This window comes from Uranotaenia lowii, chromosome 2 (genome assembly GCF_029784155.1).
Source record: "Uranotaenia lowii strain MFRU-FL chromosome 2, ASM2978415v1, whole genome shotgun sequence".
NCBI classification, from domain to species: domain Eukaryota; kingdom Metazoa; phylum Arthropoda; class Insecta; order Diptera; family Culicidae; genus Uranotaenia; species Uranotaenia lowii.
In genome coordinates, this window is record NC_073692.1 from 419,758,617 (window position 1) to 419,785,298 (window position 26,682).

Consider the following 26,682-nt stretch of genomic DNA (forward strand, 5'->3'; position numbering starts at 1 on the left):
TCTAGATGAGCGATTGCTAAAGTAAATCACATTGAAAAAAATAAAGACAACTGAAAACTTTTTCCCAGAGCTGCTTCATCGGATCGTCATCGTCTTCCTCTCTGATAGAATCACCCAGATCAACATTAACGTACTGACGATTTGCAACACGAGCGTTATACATTGGCCAATCCAAATCATTTGCAATAGTTGAAGGGGTTGGATTTCTGAAAAAAAAAAAAACAATAATGTAACTTCATATAAAACTATGGTTGATCACAAATCTCACCCATGTTTGACAAAATTCGCCAAGTACCGGGACATCCTTCCATAAACAGCCCACTCGTCTTCAAACTGAGTGCGATTGCGCAAAGCTTCCTGCATATTATAAGGCGTAAAGAAGTATCCCAGCTCATCGCCATGAACTGCTCCATAGCTTTCGTCATCCAAATAAACCTTATTGAAGTTATTTTTGTACGCACCAAATCTGCCATCAAACTCGAATCTCAATTTATACATCGGAGAACGGCGATCTTCCCTGGATGCCAACATTGCTCCAAACATATCGAGAGGGCTGTGCATGTAAGCAAGATTTGCGAATTTCCTTAAAAATTTGGGGTCGCTGGAACGTTTCATTTCTTGGTTGATTTTGTCTTCTATGGACTGTAGCCGCTTTTTATCATTGAAATTGGGAAATACTTCACCCATTTTGAATTTCTGTGCTGGCGGGAAGTATAAACCGAATTCCATTGAAGTGCGACCAATAAGCAATGGAACGTCGGAAATTGGTTTGGTTGTAACTAGTTGAACTGGTGTTCTGGAGAGAAAATGATTTCCATTGATGCCATTCTCCATGACTGGTACAAAATGTGGTAAATTAAAAAGAGCAAACTTTCTACTGCGTTGCGTTGCTTTGCGGTTGAACAGTTTCTGGTAGTTAATACTTTGAAGCTCCCTTAAGGAAGAAACGCCTAAAGAATGTACGTATTCGTTGTGAAACAGATTATTTGAGTAGTGGAATGCCCAAGGAGCAAGCATCGATCCTGCCTCTACCACGGCTTGCTGAAAGAGACCTCTGGAACCTGTTGAATACATATGATATGTGACAGATGCAGCTCCTGCACTATGGCCCATGAGCGTAATTTTCGTAGGATCTCCACCATAGTTTTCGATGAATTGATTCACCCAATGCAGTGCCACCTGTTGATCTTTGAGTCCAAAATTTCCGGAAACATTGAAAGGTGGGTACGACAGGAATCCTTGAACTGACAAACGGTAATTCATGGTCACTACAACGATTCCCTTGAAACACAACAATAAGTACGTAAAAATGAAATAAAAAAGGGTAAACACTAACTGAATCGATCATTGCATCCACTCCAGGGAGATCACTTGTCGAAGATCCCACATTGAAGCCACCTCCGTGAATGAATACGAGAACAGGAAACTTGGTTCCGTTCAGGTTAGGGATGCTCGGAGTGTAGATGTTCAGAAACAAACAATCTTCATCGGTCGGTTGACCCCAAGTCAATGGGTAGTGATCATCTATCTGAGGGCAAATCGGTCCATAGACAGTGTGATCCTGATGTCCGCTTGGGTGTAGTCCTATAGGATCCTGAAAGTTATTAAATTTATTAATCCAACTGGTTTCTAGCCATTTATCTTACCTTACCTGGAATCGGTTTTCTCCAACAGGAGGTTGAGCGTACCGAAAGCCGAGGTATTTACAAAAAGGAGTATCATTGAAGGTTACATCGTAAGTCCCAGTACTGGAAACAGCTTCATTGAAGAAAACCTTACAAACGCTGAACGCTAAAGTTCTATCGTTAGCCAGGAAAGCGCATAAGATTACGAGAATAAATGCGTCCATTTCTATCAGGGCAGCTGCGAACGACTAAGCTTGATATGGATTGGCTCAACTATCAGATGCATCTAGCCACGCAATCAGCAACTTCGATAGATTCAATGCCAAAGGGTGGATTAACCTTTGAATTAATAAAACAAGTTCTCAATTCGACTGCCTACTTGTTATGAATGTTTCTGAGAAAAAGCCTAAATTAATAAATAAGTTTATTATTCCAATCTACACACTCAAACAACACAGAAAATTCAGCGCTGTTTTATTTGAAAATAAAAAAATCAATAATTGCTGCATTATTGAGTTCAGTTTTTGAAAGAGCAATTTTTTTTGGTTGCAAAAAAGTCAATTCGCTGGCATAAAGCAGCATTATCTTTAAGTCTGATGACATATAAAGATTAATTAAATTTTAAATTTGATGTTCTTGTTTGTGGTGAAGCAAATTTAAAATACTAAAATAAACAGCGCCATTTTCTTTGGTATTTTTTTTTAATAATTGCTGCATTTTTGATTTCAGTTTTTTTAAGAACAATTTTTTTTGTTAAAACAAAGTCAATTCGACAGCTTAAATAAAGGAGGATTATCTATCAGCCTGATGATATTTTAAAGATTAATTATGTCCATTTCATTCGATGTTTTTTTTTCTTTGTGGCGTTGTCTGTTTAAGGATTCAATTGTATCGATCGGTTTCATTATAAAAAAAATGAATTCACTCTGATTCGAAGCAATCGAAAAACTTCCTTCAATTCAACCACGGTACAAGAAAAATTCAGATACCGGTATTTCAATAGCAACAGCAAATACCGGTATCTGAACTTTTTTTTTAAAGCGTGGTTGAATTAAAGGGAATCTTTGGATTGCTTTGATTCAATAGAAATATTCTACCAAGTAGGCTCACAACCCATAATGGAGTCAAATTACTCGTTTATTTTCAAAATCTGCTGAGTATAAGTTTGAAACTTCTTTTTTTTTTCAACGAACGGGATTAAATATTCCAAAATATGGGATATAGGTAGTGCTGGAAACTTTCTTAAGCGTAGACTAAGAACAAAACTTGTTTTTATGTTTAAAGTTTGTGCCATTCAAAGTTTGTGTAATTCATTTAGAATTACCACGTATGTATAGGTTTTTTTGACAAGCAAATTAAGTCCACCCCTTTAAAGATTTCGATACAAAAATGATTTCTTTCTTATTTAAGTTCAAAACATTCATTTTTTTAAATTAAATATCTACCTAATTTAATTTGTACTTTTGAGTGCATCTTAACGAAAAAAAAATACATCCTTCAGGAAAGATAATAAAAGAAATAGAAAAATCCAGGAAATATGTGGTCGTCATCTGCGTTTCGCTTCGGCCTGTCGTAGTCGGTTGACAGCGTGGTCCCTTCTTGGTTCAAATTTTCACGTTCACTTGATGCCTCGTTTGAAGAATCCGAATCTGTTGAAATGAAGAAAATTAATAACCTATCCGAGAATTGATATTTCAAATAGCGTTTATAACTTACCGGATAAATCGATGTCCCATGGCGCGGAAATGCTCCGAGCGCTTGTCGGTGAAGTGTTGATCAAAAGAATGACCATAAAAACTGCCAAAATGGAATATTGAATTCGAAACTTCATCTTTAAAACTATTGTTTGACGTTAGATGTCTTTCACTGAAGTGAATGGGTAAATCTGAACATGCTCTTATATATGTATCTTTGAATCCGATGAGGTTTTCCTCTGAGCTGAGCTAAGCGTAACACAAGTTTGAAAAATTTTACGGAAAGAATTTTTCTAGATGCAATTAATTTTTAAATTGATAAAATTAAAATGTCTTGAAAAATTTAAAAAAAATTACGAAAATTGTTGGCAGTTGTGACAGTAATAAATATGAATGTGATTTTCTCGAAATCATTGACACACAATAATTTTTGTTGATCAGTGTATGCTAGAGAAATAGAACTTTTTCAAGGAAGTGCATCATGAACAGAAAACGTTTTGTAATTCGGATGGAAATAAATATTTATTTGTTTTGGTTCTAGAAAACGAGGCAATAAATTAAATATAATACCAAGAATATGATATTGTGTTCTAGGAACTCTATACAAGCTTATTCGGATAGGAGACACTCAATTTCACGAGTTCTAAATAGTGTTTACTTGTTGTGATTCTGGAAATTTTGGCATTATTGAAATACAATACCAAGAAAAGGTTGTTTGGCAAATAAATAGGTATGTAATTATAAATTAATCGATTCCAGGGTATTTGATTTAAGCAAAATTAAGGCATTTAAATATGGAAGTATTGATTTTGAAAACATTTCGAAATACATCACACCAAAGTCACAAATCCTCAGCCGAAGGCCGAAAGGTTAAAATTTCATCAGAATTCACGGTTTAAAAACGATTGCCAGAATGAGCTGATAGATTGTCCGATTGAAGTTATTCAGGTCGACAAACATCATATCAAAAAAAATATTTTTGGACTAGAGGACTCAGCTTGAATTTTTATGTAACTAGCCAATACAGAATTAATTACGATTCACTTGCTTTCAAAAAAACGTGATAATCTCTAGCAGCAAATAAAAGCAGATGATTAGAAACTATTTGTTATTTTTTAATTTTTTTGGATGCCGCTATCATGATTGGCTCATTGCATTACACAAAAAAGCACCAAATCTATAAAAAATAATGGAAAAACTTAAAGGAAAAATACCATAAATACATCAGAAAACTAAGAATGAAAAATGAAGATGACGAAATAAGTTTTTTATCTACCGACAAACAGGTCATTGAAATTCTTCACGACAAAAACGTGTTATTTATCAGTAGGTATGGCAGAGAAGGGTATCATGGACCACTTTTTTTCTTTTCTTCATTACTTCTTTACTATAAAAGTTAAAAAAAAAATGGGAAAGTTATTAACATTTTTAAAGTATTATTATGCAATTTTTTTTATTTTTTAAATACATTAAATACCCAAGCTCTGACTGTTAAAAAAAATATTATTTTTGGAATTTGAAAAACTGTGGTGAAACTTGGGCCACCAAATCCAAATTGACTTGATAATGTGCAAAGTTAATGAGTTGACCCAAAACTGAAATTTCATAATTCATTCAGTTATTTTAAAGCAGTTTCAGATGAGGAAATATTAAAAAAAAAAAGTTATGTATGATCGAATAGTTCGTAATTCCTGTCTCGCGAACGTTTCGGCAAAATTTCATACCTATATATGATTTATGTTCGTCTCTTTCGCATTGAAAAAAATGGACAAAATATGTTTCACAAATCCTTATTTGGCATAAGAGAACTATGTAGATAGGAAAAACGTATTTGAAGCTCTGAATGTGTATAAAAACACCAAAATATAAGGTGTCCAAGATATCCCACAAAATGTGGCTCACTTTTTTTTTGTTTCGATTATAGTCGTTTAACCATTTTTATGGCATTCGCAAATTTATCAACGTTGCAGTTGGCGAATCGTTATTGAAAAACTCATCCGGTACAACTGTGTTCGATGTTTACTCTTGGGCTCGAACTCGTGAACATCGGCTCAGAAGACAACAGACTTGCCAAATGAGCTATATCACAAGCCCTGAAAAAAATGTGGCCCACGATTCAAGCAATGATTTAAAAATTGGTTGCGTTTGTGTGACTTTTTGATGTTTCATCAAAAATTCCTTTTCCACATGAAAGAACAAGACAAAACTAAGATCATAAGCGTATGAGAATATTTTTTGTTATAATATTAAATAATATAAATAAAATTAAATAGTATAAATAATATAATATTTTATGTTATGTAGGTTTCCAACGAATGCAATTTGCGGGTGCTTGTTTAATTATGTAAGTACATTTTTTCAACGCTAGATAAACAAAAGAAGCATATGATACGTAAATAAGTCAACAACATATAGAAAAACATGATTAAACAAAGCGATGACAATGACAGTTGGTTTGAGATTTTTATCTCAACACACAGCTGAGATATTTAGAGTGGCCCACGTTACCCCACTCTCCCCTATTTAATTTGCTTTGAACTGATTACCATAATATATGAATTTCTCTACTCAGCTTATACTTATAACTCATATCTATGTGGACTTAATGAGTAATCATTACACACATTTTCCAATGAAATCAACATTTTTTGGAGATGGAAAACATTTACGACATAACTGTGAATCATTTGGGGCGCTGATTCCAGATATGATAATAATTTTTTATTCTGATCAAATCTTGTTAAGTTCAACTTTTTCTGCACAGCTATAGTTAATTACAAAAATTTTCAAAATAACGGTTCACATTAAATGATTAACTCTCCTGAAGATCACGAGAAATTTTTTGCTTCTGAGAAAAAAAGTAATAGCAGGGTTCCTTTTCTCAATTTTTAATAACTTTGCGAAAACGAAAATTTTGCCGAAATTTTAAACAATTTTTTTTTCTAGAGATGAGCCAAATACTGATCGAAAATCGTCAACAGAATATTTGGCTCGCCAAATGGTATGCTCACCGACTTTCTAACGATGTAGGATTATTTATAAAATATCGAAAAGTTATATTTAATCAACCAACCAAAAACTTGCATTTTTCTCAAGTAAGCCTCGGTAAAATGGCTAAAAACATGAGTGTTTCTAAAAAACTGATATAATTACTGATATATTATTACCTATAGGATCGTTTGTAAACTTCTATAATCTTCTTTTTCTGAAATTTTTATTCTGTGTCATGACAATCAATACATTGCAAAATTAAATAAATTTACCACCTTTGATTATGCTTGATTTTTGACGACAAAGGTTAAAGACTCTTAAGTAAAGAATCAAGTCTATTTTCACTTTAAAAAATAAACTTAATTTTTCGCCAGAAAAGGAACGACATTATGTTAACAAGAAAATTGTATAAAGTCTCTCTTTTCTTCTCTTTTTTTTACTGTTTAGTTGTGAGAATCGTACGTTTTTGTTTTTTTTTTTAAATTTTGGTTTGCGACGCAAAAGTAGTGATGTGGTGTATTCTTTTGATAATTTGTTGTATTGTTTTGATAAGTATACGATTGTGCTATTTAATCAGCAGAAACTATGGCGATACCATTTGTATTTAAAAAAAAACCAAAAGTCATGATTTTCGGAAAAATTAAGTTTCAGACATTTAACTGATAAATTTGATAAATTCTTTGAAAATCCAAACAAAAGAAAGAACGATAGTCAAACAGTTACAAGTGGAGATTGTGTCACATTTCGATTTTGAAAATGTATCGATCGAAAACATCTCGGTTTTTCAATTTTGTACAATGTAGATTGAATAAGGGATGCAAGCAAGATTTTGCTAAAAATGTTTTGTTAAAATGTTAATTTATTGAAAATCTGGCTTATTTTTTACAAAGAAACAAAACTATTCATTGACTTAAACATCTCAAAACAAAAATTTCTTTAAATCGCCAAATGAATCAATTAAAAAAATTGAGAAATATTTCAATTAAGTACGTGGCGTGAAGGTCTTCAGGTCTTCTAAACCAACGGTCATGGTTGGGGTTTCAGCATTTGTAAGATGCCAGCCATCATATCCCCGGAAGATGTAAGTACGCTTAGTAACATCAAGTTTCATTGAGATCCTGTACGTGTTAGTGTTCGTCTTTTTCTATAACAGAAATAAGTTACTACCAGAAAGTTTTCATTCATTAATATTTATTTATTTTTCATTTTGTAGAATTCTTTTCTAGCTTTTGCGAGCATCGACAATCGCAAAAAAATACACAAAAAAGATTGAAATAACATTTTTATGTGGTTGATTTTGCGAAAACATAGATCTTTATCATTTCATATTCTGTTATTTAATATCAATTTTTGCACTATTTAAAGTAGAATTTACTATACGTTTGTTATCAGGAAATAAATTAAAATAAAACACCGTCTCCATCCTCAATTTTCTTCTGGCCAGTTACGTTCGTTTCCCTGCTTGGTTCCAATTTTAAAACGGACATGAATCCCAAACTCCACAACCTGTTGATAAAAGAATTCGAAAAAAATCAGCCAAAATAAAATTGCACAAGATAACTACTTACCAACTATATTCTCCTCTGAAGCAGGAACACTTCGAGCACCAGTCGGTAAGGTGTTGACTAAAACGATAATCAACATGACTGCCAAAGCAGCGTACTTCATTTGAAATATCATTTCTTTGATTGTAGTTTAACGTGAGATGAACCAAACTCTAGTGATTTGGTTGGCCCGGAGAAGCCTTTATATATTTGCGGAATTGACAACAGACATGTTTTTATTCATATTCGTTTGTGGTTAGGTAATATTGAAGCAAAATACCGAGAACATGTTGTTTGATAATAAAATAAATTGTATACTTCTCTGAATGGAAGCATGAATTATTTCAGTTTTCAAACACACGAAAGAATTGACGAGAATCGCAATGCTAAACATAGAAAGGTTATAATCAACGGACTTTGGCGGCCTTTAGATCAAAAAGTTGTTTTATGTATTGAAGTTGCCGGAATTTTGTCAGCACGTTTGGTCAAAACTCAAAAATTACTTAACAAAAAACAGATTGGAAACAAAAAGTTTTCATCGAAACTCATCGTATTTCAGGCTTTAAAAATCCATTCATCATTATTTAAATTACACTTGCTAAAAATTTTCGTTTTGAGGCATAAATAAAATAAATAACAACACAATTTGCATTTTTTTGTTTGATTTGCCAAATAAAGTGAATAAATCCAGTCAAATTCCAGGCATTTTTCTATAAAATCCGGGCAACATGGCTGGGCCGGACTGTTCCCAAATTTTTTAATTCAATATCCGGACAAACCCGGAAAAAACTGGGCAATCTGATTACCTAATGTTACATCAAAGTTCTCTCTCAAAGATCTCCTGGTCATCAGATTGTCAGATTTTCAGGTCAAATGGATATTTTTTCTTTAATTTGATCTATCATGAACCAGTGCATTAAGTTGAATAGCTATTATGACGTGGAAATTCAATATTCGAAATTTAACTTATGACTCCAATTTTCTAAAAAAACTTCTTTTCAAGATTTCAGAATTGAAATTTATAATCAGTTTTAAAATGAAGGTTATTATGCAAATCAGTGCTAAAAAGATAAAATTTTGACCCGGAAAACCGGATTTAAAAGTGCTTTTTTACACTGTTTTTTTCACGGCCTGCATGATAAGAAAATCTCAATACATAAGATCAGTTAAGTGAATTGATCAATTTTTAAGAGAATGTTTTGAATTTACATTAAATTGTGCAATCAACTCGATGCGAAACTTGTTTTTACAGCATTCTTCGTAATTATTGAACTCGGCAACTTCTAACGTTCTGTGCTGAAGAACTTTACTTTATTTATGTAAATCTGGTTTATTAAGTTCAGAAGCTAAAACTGGATTTAAATATCGATTTGAGCGTTTGATATTTTTAATTTTACTTCTGTTGTTGCATTTTGCCAAAGATGAAATTTCTTTGTTAAAAAAAAACACTTCTAGAATGAATATCCATTTTTTATATCAATTTATTATTGTTTCAAGATTTGGATTATCAAATAAGAGACCTCCTAATAAGACATTCATAAATATCTTTAGTTTGGAGCAAAACATACTGAAAAGCCAAACGAACGGTTATCTTTTTTTTTCGAAAAGGAGTGAGATCAAGGCCGTTTTAAGGGGGACAAAAAAAAGTTTAATATTACTTCAATCATACTGCTTTTGTTCAAGGAATCTGGGAAAGAAAATAAAAACAAAAAATTTCTTAAACTAGCTAAAATGAAAAAAGTTGGAATTTAAGCGAAAATTTCACCAGCTAAGGGAGCGTCCATGAAATAACATCTCGAATATTTTCACTTAAATACAAGGAGGGGCCCTTAGAGTACGAATTGTAAAATTGTCCCGCATTTATGTAGGCTAAGCAAATCAGGATAAATCTCTCAAAACCTGGCTATATCTTGAAATTTGAAATTTTTCAACTCAAAATCTGAGCAAAGTAATATCCTATGATTATTTGAAAAAAAGAAAAGTGAAAAAAACACCTGACTTTTTTACCGAAACACATCAGGAACATTCAAATCGATTTTCAAACTCTCAAAACACCATTTATCTAAAGCTAGCTAAAAAAAATGTGACCAATTATGATTCACTTGTTTTTTTTTTTCAAATTATGTAAATGAATCCAGCAGAATATGGAATTGATTTTAAAATATATTCTTATTATGGACACAGGCTAGAACGTAGTTTGCTTAACTTATCCACTTTACTTTGAAAACCCGGACTAGTACGAATAAATCCGGGGAATCTGGATTTTTTTTCGATTATAGTCGTTTTACCATTTTTATGGCATTCGCGACTTTTAATCAACGTTGCAGTTGGTGGACTGTTATTAAAAAACTTATCCGATAAAACAGTGTTTGATGTTTACTCTTGGGCTCGAACTCGTGGACATTGGCTCTGTAGGCAACTGACATGCCAATTGAGCTATATCACCAGCCCGTAATCTGGAAAGCTTAACTTGCAATATACAATATATCATTTTCTCCTAACTTTTCAATAAAGAACATATTTTATGAAGTCCCAGGGAATCAAACGTTTTGTTTTGAATAAGATAAACTTTTTCACTTTCAAATAAAAACGTTATGGCTTCTTACTGACGGCTAGAATAACTTTTCTCGGCTTTTTGAAAATATGAATTATTATCAGTAATTATTAATTCTTGAAAGATCGTTTGCGGGCTATATGCGCCCATTAAACAGAATACTGATTTAATCAACTGTTACATCGAATATGTTTACAAAAACTAAACACACATAAGCAGGCATCTGTTTTCCATACATATGAGTAATTTTTATGTTGAAATCTCCTTTGTCTAAAATGCCGAACCTCAAACCATGCGGGCTAAATGCGCATATTTATGTTAAGGCCAAAATTTCTGTTTTTCTGGCAATATTTCCGTATAATTTCATTGAAAACACTAAAAGCTGATAACCTTCATACGACAAAGCTGAAGTTTTACAAAAATCTGCGTTTCTTTATATTTTTATGGAACAAAGCAAAAGTTAAGGTTGCTATATTATGCTATATGCTATATCCATAAGAAAAACTTTATCAATTTTTTTTAGATCTTTAATACTCTATCAAGTTGTTTAAAAAAGATTAAATTCAAAATTTAAATGACAAAGTTCATAAATTTATTCTATTCAACGTGTTATTTTATGATAGAGGCATTTTACAATCATGATGGGCACAAACAACAACACTCTCTTATTCTGTTTTCTAATCATTGTGAAACCTTCATTTAAGCTTCAATTTTATTAATTTTCAAGTTCATTTGAATAAGATACAAAAACCACCCAAGTTTTTGTTTTAAATTTCTCATCATATAACTTTTTAAAGTCAGAATATTTCATCATAAGGTGTCAAAACTTTGTATAATATTTTAAGTTTTTTTTTGAGTTGGTAGATTCATTAAATTCTCACTTGCCTTATACATATTCAAACAGTATCACCCCAAAATGCATTGATTAGGTATGTTGTGTTGTCAGCCATTTCGTCAAACGGCCGTAGGCACATTTAACCTGCTAAGCGCATTTAGGAACACATTCTCCTATAAGGGTATATATGATCGATGGTATTGATGGCTGGTTGGCCACAGCCATAACCTTGAAACTTTATTTGAATTTGGCCTCATCAGAGTTGCCAGATTGTTCTGACAAAAATGAATATTTATTCGTTTTTTATTTGTTGAATATTAAACTCAATTTTCAACTAGCAACAAGTTAATGTTAAATTTCTAAGCTTTATATTGTTGAAAATTTTGGGTGTTTGGCAGTAATGAGTGATAGAGAAGCTGAACATGTTTCATATTACGGTGACTACAAATTACAAGAAGTATGTGTATATTTCAAATTAAAGACTGCAGGTTGTTTACAAACAAGTAATTATTACAAATCTAAACAAATTGAATACGGAAATGATTTGACCTGGATCCACTGGGTAGCATTCAAAATCAAAACATTGAAAACTCAACCGATTTCTCGAAAGGGCGAAACTGTAATTTTGTCGTATCGGGTACGTCCTTTTGATAAAATTAATCGTTTCATTCTGGTTTAGAGGTTAGGGCTGAGACCTTTCGGTAAGGTAGTGTTTGTAAAGAACTTTGAATATATCGTAGTAGAATAGGTGAAATCGAAAAAAAACATCTTCAACATTCATTAAGCACAAATTTCTCGCATTAAGTACAAAGATATATCGTTTTTACTACATTATTGGTGAGGAATTTTTTAAATATGTTATTCATGGGTAGATTCATGTTTCAGTAAATTAACTTATAAGTAACTTTACAGTAACATTCCAGAAATTTTATTCCAGGCAATATTCGGGAATTATTGAAATAAAAAATGGCTATCTAGAATAAACTTTTCAATCATGAATGAAATTTGCCTTAGTTTTAACATTCTTCACCCATTTTCCGAAAATCATCTTTAAAAAGTTAAAGAGGTTGTTTTAAAGAGACGGCCGCAAAGTTAACATAAAATTACGACAGACGGTTTTGTACCTTTATATTTTTGAGAAATTTTTTAGTATAATGCTCAAAACAAATGCATGAATGAAGGGAAAAAATCGCGAGATGTCGAGCAGGACACAACTCTTTCGATCAACATGCGCATCTAGTTGTTGGAAACATCGGGTCCCAGTGTGTTTAAATTCGTTCTTAGTGCCCAAAAATAAGTTCTCGCCAGTGTTTTCTCAAATGCGATTCAAAAACTCGCAAAGTGTCAGGGGTTTTGTGGTCAAATTCTTTATTTTAATCTTGGGAAAAAAATCATTTTCATTTGGTACAGTTTTGAAGTAGTCCTGAGATGTGCAGGTGTGAGTGTGTCAAGCCGACGTTCTCTTGTGTATCATCGCACATACACAACACTTTTAAATGAGTCCACAAATACAGACGTACGTGTGCCTGTTTCGTAGTGTTTCAGCTTCTATCACAACGTTTATCAAAATGTACCCAAAATAAATGAGGAGCAAAATCAGTTTTATTCTGAGTTTTCTATCGGCCAACGTTCCAAATTAGCGTGCCAATCATAATTGTATCTGAGGAACCGTAGAAAATCTTCGATAACATGACGTATAAATTTATCATCATTATTTTTATCTTAAAATGAGTTCTACTAGTTCAGTGTGAGTGCTATAAGTTAATCGAAATATATTCTTCGACATACATACTACGCCCAAGTGTTTCAAGCCCATCAAATTGTGTGCTATGTAGATACATAAATTTAAACGGGAATGTATACAATGGATCAGCCAAAAATTCGTTTACTTACATGAATATCATAAAATTTCGTTCAAGACTCAATTCGTTTGTACACTACCTTAGTCGATAGAGTTATCGAATTCGGAATGCAAGGGCATAAGTAATATGATGGATACAAAGTTGCCTGGGAAAATATTCGTGCTTTTCTAAATTCCGTAAATATTTTACATGTCGTTATTATTCTTTAAATTTCCAGCAAGTCAAAGCAACAAAATATCACTTGTTCCAATGGCTAAGTCCCTTTTTCAAAATCCGTCGAAGTTCCCAAGACTCTGAATGCCATCAAAGTACCCGATCTAACGCTATGCCGGCATTTTGTATATCATCAAGAATTTACCCTTTGAAATCCGATTAGAGTACCTGAAGCAGCTTTCCTGAGCGTCGATCCCATCTTCCTTACGCGAAGGGAACCGTGAAAACCATCAGATCAGATCAGATATCAGAATTCTGTTTACCACTGCCGATCTATCAACAACTAGCATTGGGCGAGAAAAGATTAAATCTTAAATTACTTAGTGTTTCCTTTCAGTTTTGATATCCGAATAGCCGACCCTGAGACAACAATTGGAGGAATCCTAACAGTGCTGGGTAGTGACTCAATCAAAGAATATAAAAAACAAGTCGTTTAATGCTCTAGTAAGCGGCTCATTGAGTCTTTTTGTCTGCAAGGCGTGGTAAAAAATCAAGTAGTTCAGGACCTCAGGTAAACAAGCCAGATCATGAGGTGATGAAGTTCTCAGATCATGCGGTAATCAGGTTGCCAAGTGATAAGGAATTAGAAAGACGTTCGATCTTAAGATGGTAAGGTACGGTAAGGTGGTAAGCATGTTAAAATGTTAAAGACCGCGATATTAGGTCCATAGGTCTTTTAAATATCTAGCAGACTATCAGAGCTTTAGGTCGTTTTGCTATTAAATTGTTCTAAAAATCTTGTTTGGGTATCGGGGCATCTGGGGGCATTCATGAATAAATACAAAAAGATAACACATAATTTCAAATATGAACTTTATCTTTGTCTAATTCAATGAAAAAAATTCTAGTTGTTCAAACTGATATCGAAATGATTTAGCAAAAAGTGAAACAATATAAAACAATCGAAGCAAATCTCTTAACGAAACATATGGCAGTAGGATTTTAAAACCACATAGCTACACTCGGTATGACAACAATCTGCGACTACTCCTCTGCGAAAACGTGCATGCTCGGAATCAATAAACCCGTGATCCTCCGCCGATTTTACTGAATTCTGTTCGAAACTTGGCTCTGGCGCATCATTCGGTGGCATCTCAATTTCTTCGTTGTTATCTGCCAATAAAAAATTTGAAATTTTTTAATTTTGTGTTTCTGAAATGACGACATTTGAACTTACATGAGCAAACTAATGCCAGATCCGTTATCAATCTTCGTCCGCAATCATGGAACGCAGGTGTTGACGTCGTTGGGGTAGCCCACACTATGCATATGGCCGAGATCACCAAAACTAATTTGGTAACCATTGTAAAATATTCTAAGGAACGCCCTTTGAAATGGTTAAATTCAATGGAACTTATTAGATGAAACGGGAGCTCAATCGAGGAACAAAACTGTTTTTCGTAACAATGATCTTCATACTGATAAGTTGATTAAAATAATTCCTAGTTCTCTTGAGTGAGTTGAACTGTTTGATTGTATGCAGTCGTATAGAGTGTTGATAATGAATGCCAGCTAGTGAAATAATGAAAACAAATCTAACGAATTCGTCGCAGTTGTTATGACTCACTCAATTATTATTCATCCCTTTGTGTGACGACTACCCGAATAAAACCCTTCATTTCATTCAACTAAGCCAAGAAATGTTGAAACAATAAATTTCAACCCCAATCAATGATGAAAATCATCAGGAAAAACGCATCCGGTTCAATACTTAAAGCCGTTGACAGTAGTGAAATAATCTGCCAATCATCAATAAACTCAATTGCGATTCGGTTCAAAAGTATCTGGGCGCCAATTCGCAATTTCTCTTCCCATTCACCTATATACAAGCATTTCTCAGCAAGTGGACAACTGCTGCACATTTCGTCTGCCATTCAAGCCATTCTAAAGAATGAATCCTTCCCAGGCGAACTTATGAAATCTGTGGAACTTGTCGTTGATACTGGATTGCATTTCCTTTTTTTTTCATTCCACTAACTGTATCAAACCCCAGGCCAATAGCCAAGTTGAGATTTTTCTTTTTTGATTTTTTTGGCTCATTCAATGTGCTTGCGAATCTTAACAAATTTAAGCAGTTCAAGATACATCAAACTGACCTTTAAAATAGCTGTTTAGTTAAGTAAGGCGCCATACTTTGCAATTTGAATTGTTTAAAATAAACGCACCAAAAACAAAAAATAAGCCACAAAAATTGCAAAAAAAACATGATCAATACTCAGAACATAAAAAAAAGGACATTCTTCAATTTTAAAGCAACCATGACACCAATTCTAAAATAAATTTAAAGGACAAGAAAAAGAAATTTTGAAGTCAAAGATTAAAAAAATAAATTAAAAAAGGCAGAAAAAATGTCAAATATACATTTTGAACGAATATTCATAATCGTAATAATGTAAAATAATTAAAATTACAAATTAGATAAAAAACCAAATCACAAACAGACTAGAATGCCAAAAATAACAAAATTGTCAAAAATGTCAAAAATGTATAAAATGTCAAAAATGTCAAAAATGTCAAAATTGACAGAAAAGTCAAAAATGTCAAAAATGTCAAAAATGTCAAAAATGTCAAAATTGACAGAAAAGTCAAAAATGTCAAAAATGTCAAAAATGTCAAAAATGTCAAAAATGTCAAAAATGTCAAAAATGTCAAAAATGTCAAAAATGTCAAAAATGTCAAAAATGTCAAAAATTTCAAAAATGTCAAAAATGTCAAAAATGTCAAAAATGTCAAAAATGTCAAAAATGTCAAAAATGTCAAAAATGTCAAAAATGTCAAAAATGTCAAAAATGTCAAAAATGTCAAAAATGTCAAAAATGTCAAAAATGTCAAAAATGTCAAAAATGTCAAAAATGTCAAAAATGTCAAAAATGTCAAAAATGTCAAAAATGTCAAAAATGTCAAAAATGTCAAAAATGTCAAAAATGTCAAAAATGTCAAAAATGTCAAAAATGTCAAAAATGTCAAAAATGTCAAAAATGTCAAAAATGTCAAAAATGTCAAAAATGTCAAAAATGTCAAAAATGTCAAAAATGTCAAAAATGACAAAAATGTCAAAAATTTCAAAAATGTCAAAAATGTCAAAAATGTCAAAAATGTCAAAAATGTCAAAAATGTCAAAAATGTCAAAAATGTCAAAAATGTCAAAAATGTCAAAAATGTCAAAAATGTCAAAAATGTCAAAAATGTCAAAAATGTCAAAAATGTCAAAAATGTCAAAAATGTCAAAAATGTCAAAAATGTCAAAAATGTCAAAAATGTCAAAAATGTCAAAAATGTCAAAAATGTCAAAAATGTCAAAAATGTCAAAAATGTCAAAAATGTCAAAAATGTCAAAAATGTCAAAAATGTCAAAAATGTCATAAATGACAAAAATGACAAAAATGACAAAAATGACAAAAATGACAAAAATGACAAAAATGACAAAAATGACAAAAATGACAAAAATGACAAAAATGACAAAAATGACAAAAATGACAAAAATGACAAAAATGACAAAAATGACAAAAATGACAAAAATGACAAAAATGACAAAAATGACAAAATGTATGTATGTTGGTAATCCACCATGGGTGCACGGATTCACCGCAGTTTCTGCCAAAGTATGGGTTCACATACATTCCTTAGATTATTAGGTTCGACAAATCTCCAATGCAGCGCGCCACCATACCCGGACCCCATGGCTTCGTATGAACTGTTATGTGGTGAATGTATTGCGTGTGTTGATGTAGGTATATTTTGGAAGAACGAATCAATCAGGTGGGCTAGTTTACTTACAGGTATTCCGGCATCCGTGTATATACCTGGCCAGCTGGCAACTGATTGAACATTCCAATTATATAGTCAGTTATATAATGAAACACATCTTACCTGTCGGCCCGCTTATGGGATTCGAACCCAAAAGTTTTTCTTGCCGATACCGGGAATCGAACCCAGTACGCCTGGCGTACTAATACCAAACTCGCGCCAGCCTATCCACTAGACCACATCGGCGCTCAAATGACAAAAATGACAAAAATGACAAAAATGACAAAAATGACAAAAATGACAAAAATGACAAAAATGACAAAAATGACAAAAATGACAAAAATGACAAAAATGACAAAAATGACAAAAATGACAAAAATGACAAAAATGACAAAAATGACAAAAATGACAAAAATGACAAAAATGACAAAAATGACAAAAATGACAAAAATGACAAAAATGACAAAAATGACAAAAATGACAAAAATGACAAAAATGACAAAAATGACAAAAATGACAAAAATGACAAAAATGACAAAAATGACAAAAATGACAAAAATGACAAAAATGACAAAAATGACAAAAATGACAAAAATGACAAAAATGACAAAAATGACAAAAATGACAAAAATGACAAAAATGACAAAAATGACAAAAATGACAAAAATGACAAAAATGACAAAAATGACAAAAATGACAAAAATGACAAAAATGACAAAAATGACAAAAATGACAAAAATGACAAAAATGACAAAAATGACAAAAATGACAAAAATGACAAAAATGACAAAAATGACAAAAATGACAAAAATGACAAAAATGACAAAAATGACAAAAATGACAAAAATGACAAAAATGACAAAAATGACAAAAATGACAAAAATGACAAAAATGACAAAAATGACAAAAATGACAAAAATGACAAAAATGACAAAAATGACAAAAATGACAAAAATGACAAAAATGACAAAAATGACAAAAATGACAAAAATGACAAAAATGACAAAAATGACAAAAATGACAAAAATGACAAAAATGACAAAAATGACAAAAATGACAAAAATGACAAAAATGACAAAAATGACAAAAATGACAAAAATGACAAAAATGACAAAAATGACAAAAATGACAAAAATGACAAAAATGACAAAAATGACAAAAATGACAAAAATGACAAAAATGACAAAAATACCAAAAAATTTAAAAACGACAAAAATGCCAAAAATGTCAAAAATGTCTAATGTGTTGTTTTTTTTTCTAATGTATTTCAGAAATCGCAAATAGATCAAGTGGAACAACATAAACAAAGTGAGTTCTTAGAAAGTTCAATCTTCTATGAGTGAGTATAGCACTTGTTTGGCAAGTCAGACGCATCATGATTGCACTTAAAGATGACTATAACCGATAATGTTTCGCAGCAGCCATTATCACATGCCTTGACACGTTTTAACGTGCCGTACACTGAAACAAAAAAAAATTATCGTCGTTCTTTATATTTACGACAATTCTACTACTTCATCTAACGAAAAATCGATCTTAACTCTCATGTTTCTGTAGTTATAGTTAGGAATGTTTAGCAGTCAAAAGAGGATCAAACTTAGTTTATGTTCTCCATAATTGAAGTTTTGCATTACTTTTCTGATGTAAAAACTTATTTTTGCAGTGTCGGTTGCGTTTGAGTTTAAACCACTATCAAAGTGGGGGTAAGGAAGGTCGAGGATGCTGCAGCTCTTAAAATAGACATTCTTGACAGCTTATAAAAATTATAATAAAAAATTCGGGAAACATTATTTTTCCCTACTATTTGATGAAATTTTTTTGATTGAGACCTAGATGATGCCCTGAGTACCCGCATAATGTTTCGCACATACCCTCGAAGAGAGAGCGCGTGGCTTATCAGCTGCAGAGTAATAAAAAAGCAATTCTTTTTACGACCGCGTAGCTCGAGATTCTCATCCGTCTTGCTGCTGTGTGCATGATGCTTATTCAGCTAAACGTTTCTACTAAAGATGGAGCCAGAACACTCGACCTGACCTGCATTTTCTGGTACAGTAGCAAGGTAAAAGAACTAGGAGGAATGTATGTTGTACGTACCGAGAACGAAAAATCTCCGCCGAACATGACACAGCGATTAGTCATACTCGTGTCACATTTGCTGAATTATCGTCGATCCATGTTTTTTCCCTCCTTCGTCCATTTAGCGCTTTTTTCTCGGAAGGATAATGATGGTCGCCAAATAGGAGAAGAAGCAAAAAAAACGGTAGCAGACGAGCGTGTAAACATTCCTCCATATGAGGGCGGATCGGAATTGACGTTTGCACACCTATCGAACTTGTAATTGAAACAAGTGACCCTTCTTATGCTACTTCTTCCCACAGCACGAGATAGAATTTCCGGCTGGATTGTCCCTCGGAATCAGCCAATTTGGGCCAAACGTTTGGAATGCAATCTCAATTAAATTTAAACGTGCTGTCGAGCTTCAATCGAAATGTTAGATCTGTTCTCATAAAAATGTTAAGGAACGGACTCAACCTTGCAGATTTGAATTCTTCAACGAAATAGTAATCTTGATATATTTATCTTGATTGTGAAATCTTCTGAAAATCTGAACTTGAATTATAAATATTAATTCTACATGCATTTTTTTTATTCTAATGTTGAATATATTTCCGAATTTTCTTACTATTTTTGAATCTAAATTCCAGAACTGAATGTTCAATTATGAAAGAGGAATCAAAATTTTGATGTTTTGTTTTGGATGATTTCAAATAAATTGTTCAAAACTGAATTTCAATCAAGAAGTGAGAAAATTAATGGGAGAGAATTCTTCATCTGGGGTTAGTTTTTGAGGTTTTAGTATCAGTTCTGAGCGTAGGTTGTAGAACCTTACTGAATTATCAAAATTTTATCGAGAATTTTATTTTTTTTCCTGTAGAAATTATTTGCAAATATTGATCTTCCGTACAGAATCGTGTGGACTGCCCCTACAGGAGATATCCAAAATTCATCCCCGGCAATTGAGAAATGTTCATCAGGTGGTGGAAATGTCTTGCCTTACATTTCAATAATGAATGGTTGTGAATTTCAACACTCCCGAACCTATAATCAATTTCTCTCTACCAACCAATTGCAAACCCATATTTCACGAAACACCACTAGGCGTTCAGTTTTTATTCCCAAAATCGAACAACCACTCTTTGTAATGTAGAGTAAAGATCCTTTATGGGCTTTGAAAGATAAAAACACATATTTCATTCCAAAATATGCTATTTTGAATTTGAAATTGTTATTTTTATTCAAATAAAATTTTCTATTTTTTATGTTCAACACACAAACAATTTTAAAGACCTTCACCCTTTAAGCTTGCTACTACTATTTTACACCCGAATTTGGAGTTCATATCCGCTTCCCTACCAATCGATAGTTCTGGTCCAAATCGATTCGAACGTACAAAACGTACAACTTCATCATACACACGAACTACTACTCTTCACCTCGTTGTACCCCGTTTTTTGGCACATGGGATATGACTCTGGATCGAAGGTGGTTCTGGCAGGTTTTGGTTAACCGCAACAAACGCTTTCCAGCTAGCCAGTCCGTACCAGTAAGAAGGATCAGATGTATGGGAGCTTTCGGTTGCAATTTTCCATTCACAAATATCGAATGGAGTCAGGTGGCTGCTCGGTGTTTTCGACACTTGCAATTTGTTTGTTTTCTGTTGGTCGTACCAGTTTGTGGCAGCATTTTTGATGAACTGGCCCGTCTCGTTGGGTTAAAGCCAGTAGTTTTGTTTTGTTTAAATTTAACAAAAATATTTTGTAAATATTCAGACCATTGAATGTTTATTAGAATCGTTCTATTTCCGATAATTCAGTGTTTTGCTTTGTTTGATTAACATAATACCTGTATTTTTTAAAAGAATCAGATAAAAATTTAAATTTTGATAAGACGGTAAAAATGTAGATTTGACACTTAAATGCTTGCAGAATCAGTTGAACGTAAGTTGCACACATGCTACTCCATAAGGGAAGAACAAAAACAGAAAACTTGACAACCGACCAAATTGCTTTTTCTCAGAATCTTATTTGAGGTTTGTTTCTATTTATTGCATGGTAAAATTTCGTTTTTTGAAGAGTGTTTGTCACTGTCGAGGTTAATTTGCCATAAAATCGAAAAATGTCTGGAAAGAATGTTCATCATCGCTATGACATTTCCCATTCAAAGAAAGCCATATCTCATCAAAGAAATTCAAAGTACTCAAAGGTTTGGTCATAAACATTAATGACGTTTTTGTGGTTGAATTGCTTCTGCTTAGTATTTACTTACTGATGCTGGTTATACCTATTAAAATGTTAGTTTTTATCATTTTTTAATGTTTAATTTGATCTACTTTATGTTTGATTTGGTTACCTGGAGGCAAAATCTGTGAAATCTGGATTATGTCCAAAATGCTGTGTTCTGTGAACTGATTCTATGGTGATTATTCATCCTAAATTATACGAAATTACAGACTGTTCTGTGATTTCGAAAACCTTGCATGAGACCTGTGAAATAAGACATGATACTAAGATTTGAGACCTGAGATTTGAGACCTGAGATTTGAGATCTGAGGTTTGAAATTTGACACAGACTTAGACCTGAGACATGAGCCCTCAAACATAAAAATGGGATCATAGACCTGAAACATGAGAACTGCGATCTGTGACTTGAGACCTGAGACTTTAAGACCTTAAGACCATAGCCTTGAGACATGAGAAATGAAACAACGGCAATGAGACATGCAACCTGAAACATGGTACCCTCGTTCGTTTTTGGCAACATGCGATTTTGGCAACATTCGATTTTGGCAACATTCGATTTTGGCAACATCCTTTTTGGCACATGTGCCAAAATCGAACGATTTTCAAACAAAACAAACATTTAGTTTTAGCTATAACAGGACCAATATAATTGAGACAACACCGAAAAAAAACGTTTCTACGTTCAGAAATGGTGATAGAAAACAACAAAAAAGCAAAAGTTTTTAAAAAAGTTATGTAGTACTCAAAAATCACAAAAAGATTAAAAAAATAAAAACAAACACAAACAAAAGACTAAAAATGACAAAAATCATCTTAAAAATTATGAAGAATGACAAAAACAGCAAAAATGACAGAAAAAAACAAAGTTGATGAACAAAAAAAAAAACTAAAAATTGCATCAAAAACATGACAAAAAAAAATTAAAATTTTCAATGTGGTCAGAAATTGACTTAAAATAACGATAACGATAAGAATAATATTATACAAGTCATTTTGTAAAAATAAGAGAAAAAATCGATTGATTTTAGCAACTCAAAATGTACGGCCATGTTGCAAAAACGAACGGGGTCTGTATATGGAAAATTGGAAAAGTAAGAAAAGAGAAGTGAGAAGTGAGCAGTGGCAAGTGAGAAGGAAGAAGTGAAAAGTAAGAAGTGAGAAATTAGAAGTGAAAAGTGAAAAATTAGGAAATGAGAAATGAGAAATGAGAAATGAGAAATGAGAAATGAGAAATGAGAAATGAGAAATGAGAAATGAGAAATGAGAAATGAGAAATGAGAAATGAGAAATGAGAAATGAGAAATGAGAAATGAGAAATGAGAAATGAGAAATGAGAAATGAGAAATGAGAAATGAGAAATGAGAAATGAGAAATGAGAAATGAGAAATGAGAAATGAGAAATGAGAAATGAGAAATGAGAAATGAGAAATGAGAAATGAGAAATGAGAAATGAGAAATGAAAAATGAAAAGTGAAAAGTAAAAGTGAGAAGTGAAGAGTGAGAAGATAGGAATGAGAAGAGAGAAGTGAGAAGTGAGAAGTGAGAAGTGAGAAGTGAGAAGTGAGAAGTGAGAAGTGAGAAGTGAATAATAAGAAGTGAGAAGTGAGAAGTGAAAAGTGAGAAATGAGAAGTTAGAAGTGAGAAGTGAGAAATGAGAAGTGAGAAGTGAGAAGTAAGATGTAAGATTTGAAAAGTGAGAAGTGAGAAATGAAAAATGAGAAGTAAGATGTTAGAAATGAAAGGAGAGAAGTTAGAAGTGAGAAGTGAGAATCAAGAAGTGAGGATCGCTAAGTGAGAAGTGAGATGTGAGAAGTGAAAAGTTTGAAGTTTCAAGTGAGATGTGAGAAGTGTGAAGTGAGAAGTGAGAAGTGAGAAATTAGAAGTGAGAAGTTAGAAGTTAGAAGTTCGAAGTTAGAAGTTAGAAGTTAGAAGTTAGAAGTTAGAAGTTAGAAGTTAGAAGTTAGAAGTTAGAAGTTAGAAGTTAGAAGTTAGAAGTTAGAAGTTAGAAGTTAGAAGTTAGAAGTTAGAAGTTAGAAGTTAGAAGTTAGAAGTTAGAAGTTAGAAGTTAGAAGTAAGAAGTAAGAAGTTAGAAGTTAGAAGTTAGAAGTTGGAAGTTAGAAGTTAGAAGTTAGAAGTTAGTAGTTAGAAGTTAGAAGTTAGTAGTTAGAAGTTAGAAGTTAGAAGTTAGAAGTTAGGAGTTAGAAGTTAGAAGTTAGAAGTTTTTTTTTTAACGAATAGTCACCGTTGATTGTTATTATATGATAGTTTAATGGCATTGCGGTGAACTTTTTACTACGAAAATTCTTGATAGAAGAATTACAGATTGAAATTAAATGACGGATAGACAAAGCAGATGCTTAATAGAAGAAAATTGAAAGATGTTGAAAATGAGCCAAGAGCATATTTTTATGGAAAGCTTCGGGTTGGATGTATGGGTGAACGTAATTGCGCCTCTCGCTATTACTTCTCTCAGCCATTCAATTGATGCGGGACAAAGGGTCTAGAATGCACCTTTGAAGCTTTCCATAAAAATATGCTCTTGGCTCATTTTCAACTTCTTTCAATTTTCTTCTATTAAGCATCTGCTTTGTCTATCCGTCATTTAATTTTAATCTGTAATTCTTCTATCAAGAATTTTCGTAGTTAAAAGTTCACCGCAATGCCATTAAACTATCATATAATAAGTTAGAAGTTAGAAGTTAGAAGGTAGGAGTTGGAAATTGGAAATTAGAAGTGAAAAAAAGCATGAGAAATTAGGAGTGAGAAGTGAGACGTGAGAATTGAAAAATGAGATGTCGGAAGGGATTGACAGCTATGAATGAAGAATGTTTATTTTAAAAATGCAATTAAAATACACTTAGGTATCTGCTAACAAAAAAACGTTCAAAATTTAATTAAAAAATCATCAAAACACTTAACAAAAAGTTTTAAAACATTAAAAACTTTCGTTAGCAGTACGTTTAACTCAAAAAGTCAATAGCAGCAGTATTCTCGAATCGAAGTATTATAATGTATTTCTTTTACATACCCACCATGATTCAATTTTTCAGTTAAATTTCAACCGAAAACAGTCCATAAAAAATGCTATCGAAAACAAATAAGTTTAAAATATTTTTAGTTAAATGAATTGCTCGATTAAAATTCAAAGAAATTTAAACTAGTTTTATTTTTCTGTTCATTCCAAAACTATTCAAAAAATAAAGTCTCATCGTTTTAGCTCTGGAAATAAGAAATGAATCGATTGCTTTGTTTTAAATAAATTCCAATCCTTCAATTAAACACTTTTTAGGCTGATTTCTGGAAACATTTTTTTTTTTCAAAGTCAATGGACCAGCATTTAGTTTAGTTTAATCAAATATAAACTTTTCATTAAATGGGGTATTAAAATTATGCTACTTTGTTGAATAGCTCCTGGTAGCTGGCGTCTACCTCTTCACACTCGTAGTAAAAAAGACACCGATAGATCATGTTCCAAAACTGATAAAGCTCCGAAATTTGATCTGCATCGTCTCTAACCTCGATCGTATCATCAAAGTTTAAATACTTTGCGTCAGTCGAACTTCCGATGTATGGTGGCCAGATGACTTCATATTGCTCAGCGATGTTAGGTGGAGTTGGCTCCCTGAAAGATAAAGCATTTTTCAAAAAAATTGTTCAGAAATGGAAGGGTATAACAATTTAAACAAACCCATATTTTACGAAGTTTGAAACCATTCCAACCATCTTCCTGTGCATTTTCCATTCTCGTTCATAATTTTCTGGATTAGCCAAGGCTTCTTGAACATTGTAAGGAGAAAAAATATAACCCAAATCATCCCCATGAACAGCTCCGTAACGTTTTTCGAAGTCTCGATCCTTGAAGTGCTGGTTCTTGTAGAACCCAAACTTTCCATCGAACTCGAATCGGTAGGAGAAAACGGGAGCTTTGTTCAGGTTTTTGGCCAATGCTTTGGTAAGTTGTTTGATTGGGTAGTAAATATTGGCCATATTGGCCAACTTTCGAAAGAAAAACGGATCCCGAGAGGATTCGTTTTTGTTGTAGATTAAGACACGGATCATCTCATGAAGGGACATATTTTTGCTGTTGGGGTAATTGAAACCCATTTGAATGTCATTGGCATATACCAACACCAGCTCGAATTCGGTAGAAGTTTGACCAACCATGACGGGGACTTCGTTAAAAGGGGTTTCGAGAATTAGCTCACGGGGTAATGCTTTTAAGAAATTTTTCGTTTGTGTTGAAGTATCAAACGTGGGTATAAAGCTTGGATGATACATACTGAAAGATTCAAAAACGTTGAAATCATGCATAAAAAAGCTTTTGACATCAACATTTTGAAGATCCCTTAGAGATGAAATGTTCAGTTTTTTTATGAGATTATCTGTGAAGTAAGATTGACCATACAGAAATGCCCATGGGCTAAGCATCGAGCCACTAAGCAAGATGACACCATGGAAGAGACCACGTGATGCCTCCATGTACAGGTGATAGGACACGGATGCTGAACCAGCACTCTGACCCATCAGGGTAACCCTTTGAGGATCTCCTCCGAAAGCATGAATATGCATCTGAATCCACCGCAAAGCTGTCGTTTGATCCTTGAGACCGAAATTTCCTTTTACATTGAACTCCGGGTAATACAAAAATCCAAGTGCAGAGAGACGATAGTTTATGCTCACTATTAGGAGACCCTAAAAAAATATTTGTTAGGGGTTTATGTTTTTTCAAGTATTGAATAACAATACCTGTTCAATAAGCAAATCAACACCATAACCAACGTTTGCAGAAGAAGAACCTGTCATGAATGATCCTCCGTGAATGAATACTATTACGTGATACTTGTTATTGGTGCTTCCAATGCTGTTTGGTGACATGGGAGAGTAAATATTCATAACAAGACAATCTTCATCTCCCAAAACGTCTTTGGGCTCTCGATAATTATCTTCCTGGGGACATATCGATCCGAGAGAAGTGTAGTTCTGATCCAAACTTGGTTGAAATAATACTGCATCCTGTAAAAAAGAATAACTTTTTTATTATTTTACAACTCTTTCACTAAAAATGTATAACACAACCTTGAATCGCAAAGCTCCCACCGGTGGTTCCGCATATCGGACACCCAAAAAAGCACAAAAAGGCACCTCGTTGAATGTGTGGTTCAATATTCCAAATCCGGCGCTACGATCGTTCAACTTTACCGTGCAAAGAGGCTCCGCAGAACTTTCCCTGGAATGGAAAACAACACTTACTAAAAATGCAGCAGCAACGAGATGCAGCAGCTTTGCTGTCGTCATGATCAACTTCCGAAGTGAAGA

The 26,682-nt window shown here is 32.9% G+C and overlaps 1 protein-coding gene and 2 long non-coding RNA genes across 3 annotated transcripts; all 3 read right to left on the minus strand.

The window, feature by feature from the left end:
• LOC129743457 (uncharacterized) lies at positions 1 to 26,682 on the minus strand. Its single transcript, XM_055735493.1, has 10 exons — positions 26,443 to 26,682; positions 26,113 to 26,379; positions 25,055 to 26,058; positions 24,763 to 24,988; positions 20,570 to 20,828; positions 14,496 to 14,606; positions 1,652 to 1,863; positions 1,337 to 1,594; positions 269 to 1,281; positions 1 to 206 (listed from the first exon to the last, which is right to left on the minus strand). Exons 1-10 carry the CDS (start codon positions 26,659 to 26,661, stop codon positions 17 to 19), a joined length of 3,759 nt encoding a protein of 1,252 aa, XP_055591468.1. The 5' UTR covers positions 26,662 to 26,682; the 3' UTR covers positions 1 to 16.
• Positions 7,485 to 8,016, minus strand: LOC129745307 (uncharacterized). Its single transcript, XR_008737113.1, has 2 exons — positions 7,879 to 8,016; positions 7,485 to 7,816 (listed from the first exon to the last, which is right to left on the minus strand). It is a non-coding gene; the product is annotated as an uncharacterized LOC129745307 (long non-coding RNA).
• On the minus strand, positions 14,115 to 15,084 carry LOC129745306 (uncharacterized). Its single transcript, XR_008737112.1, has 2 exons — positions 14,496 to 15,084; positions 14,115 to 14,431 (listed from the first exon to the last, which is right to left on the minus strand). It is a non-coding gene; the product is annotated as an uncharacterized LOC129745306 (long non-coding RNA).